Source organism: Dunckerocampus dactyliophorus, chromosome 8 (assembly GCF_027744805.1).
Source record: "Dunckerocampus dactyliophorus isolate RoL2022-P2 chromosome 8, RoL_Ddac_1.1, whole genome shotgun sequence".
NCBI lineage: Eukaryota > Metazoa > Chordata > Actinopteri > Syngnathiformes > Syngnathidae > Dunckerocampus > Dunckerocampus dactyliophorus.
The window spans coordinates 9,546,820-9,552,138 of NC_072826.1; the positions used below are offsets into that span (position 1 = coordinate 9,546,820).

At 43.3% G+C, this 5,319-nt stretch overlaps 1 protein-coding gene across 1 annotated transcript; it reads right to left on the reverse strand.

Moving 5' to 3' along the window:
- On the reverse strand, positions 1–3,598 carry LOC129186835 (keratin, type II cytoskeletal 8-like). The gene is made up of 9 exons (XM_054785501.1): positions 3,127–3,598; positions 2,218–2,426; positions 2,075–2,135; positions 1,882–1,977; positions 1,624–1,788; positions 1,414–1,539; positions 1,115–1,335; positions 954–1,009; positions 1–873 (listed from the first exon to the last, which is right to left on the reverse strand). The coding sequence occupies exons 1-9, from the start codon at positions 3,499–3,501 to the stop codon at positions 746–748; spliced, it is 1,437 nt and encodes a 478-aa protein (XP_054641476.1). The 5' UTR covers positions 3,502–3,598; the 3' UTR covers positions 1–745.
- Between the last annotated feature and the right edge of the window lie 1,721 nt (positions 3,599–5,319).

A 5,319-nucleotide genomic window follows, 5' to 3' on the forward strand; every position in this document is an offset into this window, starting at 1 on the left:
TTGGGTACTCAGATTTATTGCTGATGTTATTTGTGGCAACTGTCATTTGTCATTTTGCAAAGAGGACCTTTATAAAATCATCCTGGTGACAACATAGTGGAAGCATCATGGCAATGAAGTCTAAAACAAAGAAGGTAATTATTTGACTGATCCACAAAAACAAACAAGGCAGTAACCATTTCATTCAAAGCTTGCACCTTAGTTGTAAACATGTAATATTCACACTTACGGCTTGTCTCCATTGGTTAGATTTGGCAAGCGATGACCACAATTGCTCTTTTTACTAGAGAAAATTGGAGACTTTTTTTGAGAATCGGAGCATGGCTCTATCCGTCTATTTCAGAGCACTTCTTCTGTTGGACAAAATAGTGCGTGGATGTGCAAATGTTTCCCTTGCTTATTTTAAACGGCCATTGCCTCTTTTGCTATTCCAATGTCTCAATGTCAGTGCAGAAGGAAGTCACATATTGCGTTGCAACTGACGTGGCCACATTTACTTTCAGGAACTCTTAAATGACGATGAATGTTACCTACACGTTTTAAACGGACCCAGTTATTCTTGGAACACAACTGGTGGCAGCGTAACACAAGCCAATGTTTTTTTAACAGTTGTCATTTTTGGAAATCTCATGTTTTAGGGCTATTATGCCTGCTGTTTATTGATATTGCATTGCACCGAGATAGGGTACACAGATTTTGGTCAAATTTAAGAGTTTCAGAAAGACAAGAGGGACTGCTCTCCATCTTAAAGGTATCTTCTGGAACTGGTGGTGGTGACTGAGGATTTGGTGACAGTACTGCCATAACCACCAGACATGCTGCTGCTGCCACTGAAGCCAAATCCGCCAGCAGCAGAGCTGGAGCTGGAGTATCCTGCAGCAAAAGAACAGGTATTAGTAGATGTTTGTTTGTGATTTTTAATTCAGCTGATGAATGCAAATGCAGGAACTTACCACCGCCTGAGCTCTGCTGCACATGGATGGTTGCACTGGAGGGTCCACTGGCCAGTCTAATGGTGACACATGATATATTGATTCATTGTGTAATGATTCAGACTATTGATGTAGCATTTAAATAGTAAATAGTATTAAATAGAGTTGAATGTTGGCCCTACCTGGTCTCCTCTCCTTCCAGCAGTTTCCTGTAGGTGGCGATTTCAATGTCCAGGGCCATCTTGACGTTCATCAGTTCCTGGTATTCACGCACCTGGCGGGCCATGTCCTGCTTGGCTCTCTGGAGAGCCTCCTCCAGATCCTTGATGCGGAGCTTGGCATCCTTCACTGCCAGCTCACCACGCTCCTCAGCCTCTGCGATCTGGGCCTCAAGGCTGGCCCTCTGTAGAAAGGTTACTACAAGTTATAAACGCTCTTTCATATTGTCTTCAGAAATGAAACCCCATGAAATATTCTGTACCTGTGCCTTGACGGCCTCAATCTCATTCTGAAGACGGGCAATCATGCGGTTCAGCTCAGCAATCTCAGCCTTGGTCGTGCGAAGGTCATCGCCGTACTGTCCAGCAGAGCTCTGCATCTCCTCGTACTATTGGGATGAACATTACATCATAGTATCTGAATAACATCATCTAAATAAAACACCAGCAATGCTCCTCAGCAATGTTCTTACCTTCTGTTTGTACCAGGACTCTGCATCAGCCTTGCTGCGGTTAGCAATGTCCTCATACTGAGCACGCACTTCAGCCACAATGGAATCCATATCCAGGTTACGGCTGTTGTCCATCTCCACAATGACAGAGGTGTCCTTGATCTGGGACTGCAGCTCACGAAGCTCCTACAGAACCACGGGTTGTTGCATAAGAGTCAAATCTTTGTCTAGATTAGAGGTAAGTGTAATATTGCTCTATTATGAAATCATTTGACATACGGCCTCATAGACGGCCCTGAGGAAGTTGATTTCATCCTGAAGAGCATCGCATTTGGCCTCCAACTCCACCTTGTTCATGTAGGCAGCGTCGACATCCTGCAGAGAAAATGATTTCACATGATTTTTCGAATCTATTCAAATTAGAGTTACAGATTAGACCCAATTGATGTTAATAATGTTGATTCATTCCTACCTTCTTCAAGAGAACAAATTCATTCTCTGCAGCTGTGCGTTTCTGGATTTCGTCTTCATACCTAAAGCAACACAAGGCAACGTTGAATCAATTTCATATGCCCCCAAACATACCCACAATAACCAGATGTTATCAACGCCTACTTTCTCTTGAAGTCCTCCACCATGGCCTGCATGTTCTTCAGTTCTCCATCCAGCTTGACTTTCTCGTTGCCCAGCCCATCGAGCTGCCTGCGCAGGTTGGCGATGTAGGCTTCGAACATGGCATCGATGTTAGAGCGGGTGGTGGTCTGTTCCTGGAGGAGGCTCCACTTGGTCTCCAGCATCTTGTTCTGCTGCTCCAGGAAACGTACCTGAGAAGACAGAAAATGGTTAAAATGCATGTATAAAAAGTTGAAATCTTTTTGTCTCTTTTTCGTAAATTTTTCGTTTCGTTAACTGGGTTTATTTTTTTTTTCTGACGGATGAGCTGAAAAAGGATTTAAGGGGTGTTGCCTCGGCTACGCCACATGACTGTGACCCCATGTTTAACTAGCCACACCCTCCCACTCGTGCCTTCTAAAAAAATTGTAAAAGTTATCAGTGTTGTGTTCTTTGTGCACGGCATGTCATGTTTGGATTTGGCCAGCTATAAAAAAAAAAATAGGTGTGGCAGATAAAGCAAGGAAGGCAATGCAGCTGTCAGCGTGGGTGTGTGTTTTAGTGGCAGTTTTGTCTCTCATGCGAATTGGTGAATCGTAATGCATAAAATTGGACAACGGACTACAAAATAGTCAAGTAAAATTCAAGCTTTGCATCCCTTTTAACCAGAAGGTGTTACATGCAACCATTGCATGCTTTCCAGTCTCCCAGGAAAGGGAAATCAATTCTAGCTGGGACGAAGTTGCAAAACTAAGACTTCTAATATGTCCCATCCTACAAGCTGTTACTGATTGATGGATACAACACAAACAAGATAAGTGTCAGCTGTGCTATGCAGATTGCTGATGCTGTTAACAAGTTAAACCTACACAAACTGTGACAGTCAACATTATCGAGAAAAAGGGAACCAACCTTGTCAATGAAGGAGGCAAAGCGGTTGTTGAGGGTCTTGATCTGCTCTTTCTCCTGAGTGCGGACAGCCTGGATGGAGGGGTCGATATCCAGGTTCAAGGGGGCCAGCAGACTTTGGTTGATTGTGACATTGGTGATTGGGGTAGGGACGAAGCCTCCTGATCCATAACTACCACCCATTAATGAGCTTGAGCTCATGGAGGTGCCATAACCACCACCCATGCTAAGACCCATGGAACTTCCGTAACCACCAGCGGTGGAACCAAGATTGTAGGTGGTTCTCTTCATGGTGTAGCCGGTTGAGGGTCCTGCAAGGGACCTCCTAGACATTGAAGAGGCACCTGAGACCGAGTAGGACTTCTTGGAGGAAATCATTTTGAGGGTTGTTTATGTTGTCACGGCTGAGCAGAGAACTGAAGAAGTGGAGGCTTCAAAGGAGAGTCAAGTCCCTCTGAGTGTCTGACTGAGAGGTCTTCCTGCTTTTATGGTTGAGCTGAGCTCATGGGGGAGGACCTTCTCATTCCAACCTGTCTTTTCACTTTTACTGGCCAAGCTCCCTCCCTCCCAGCCTACATGCCTCTGGCTGTGAACAGGAGTGGCCTGTCCTGTAAAACAGGTAGGGAGGGATTGTCAGAAGATAAACTGGGACACACCCTACACTGGGAAAGGCTGAGGGGAAGGGAGTTAGAGGTTAACAGAGGGAAAACGTGGTTATGTAAGAGAACAAAGACTCATTGAGTGCTTTAAATGTATGTTTAGTGTCTGTCTGCTTAAAATGTAGGCAGACACTTTCTCCACTTGCACAATTAGGAATTGTTTACAAAACTGCTCTGCGGGACTCAGTACAGTCAAGGTCAAGGCATAGCAGTCCTAATTTGGGTCAGCGCCAAAAAACACATTATTAGGTAGCCCCTTTATGCATATGTTTGAATTTTGTCATTAGGAAGCATGCGTTATCCACGGGAGAATATCTGAAAAGAGCTCACCCTCCAACAGCGTGCAGGCGGAAATTCTTGTAAAAAGAGGATCAGGATTTCCCTTATTTTCCCGAAAATGTCCCTTATTTTATAATGCAAATGTTGACAGGTATGTGAAGGTCTAATCAAAGACACGGAACAATCCTCGGCCCACGTGAAGGTTGTTACTGGTGCTGAGTGCAGTCCATGGAAAACTGCACTTTTTAAAAAAAATTGCCCATCACGCACAGTCCTTATGTGAGACATGAACACATAAGTCATTCTCATTCCTATACGTTTTAAAGATATAAAAACATAAAAAGAGACAGCTCATTCCTGCACATGTGGGACTTACTTATTCCGCCTATAAAGTCATCTGAAAAAGTCTTCAAAAAGCGGCAACAACGCTCCATTTACATACAATATGGCGTGCATATTTACCAAGCTCCAGCGACATTGTTATTATTAGTATTAACATTGTTACACCGATCGAACTATACTTTACTGGCACCATAACACACCGAGTAGCTGCTAGCCGGCAAGCGACTTCACACAGATTTGCCCCAGACTAATACTTATTCGAGATGCCGCTAGTGCTGTTTTTTATTTCTGAGTTTGTTAAGTTAACGCTAGGTGTGGGGGTTCGTTTCTATGTTGCTGTGTGAAATCAATGCGCCGAGAAAATAAGTAAAAATGCCAAAAAAAACTACAAGTATTACATGTTATCAAGAATTTCCCTGTTACTACATGATCACAGCATGTATATAAAACCATCAAACCTTTTTGGAGGTTTTTGGAGGTGTTTTAATAGCAGTCCTTGTCGGCGGAATAGGTGGATCCCATTATGTGCACTAGAAGAGACAGCTCGAGCTGTCTCTTTTTGTATCTGTTTTTATATCTTTAGAATGAACAGAAAAGAGAAAAACATTTGTATTGATGTCTCACAGGAGGACTGTGGATGACGGGCAAAATTCCCAAAAAAGTGCAGTTTTCCTGCAAAGATCCTCATCTCTTTCAACGCCACAAAATTGCCCGTGTGGAATTTGCACGAGTTTTAGTTTTAGCGATGGTCTTAAACTTTTGAGCAGCTGATGAACAGCCTATTTCAGTTTAATGGCTGTTTGCATCAAATTGCCTACTGTGTTTTTTTGTTTGTTTTTTTTGTGGCTAGGGACGACCCTTTAGAGCTTGTACCAAGACACAAAACGTAATCATCCAGTCATGTTTGTATATCTGA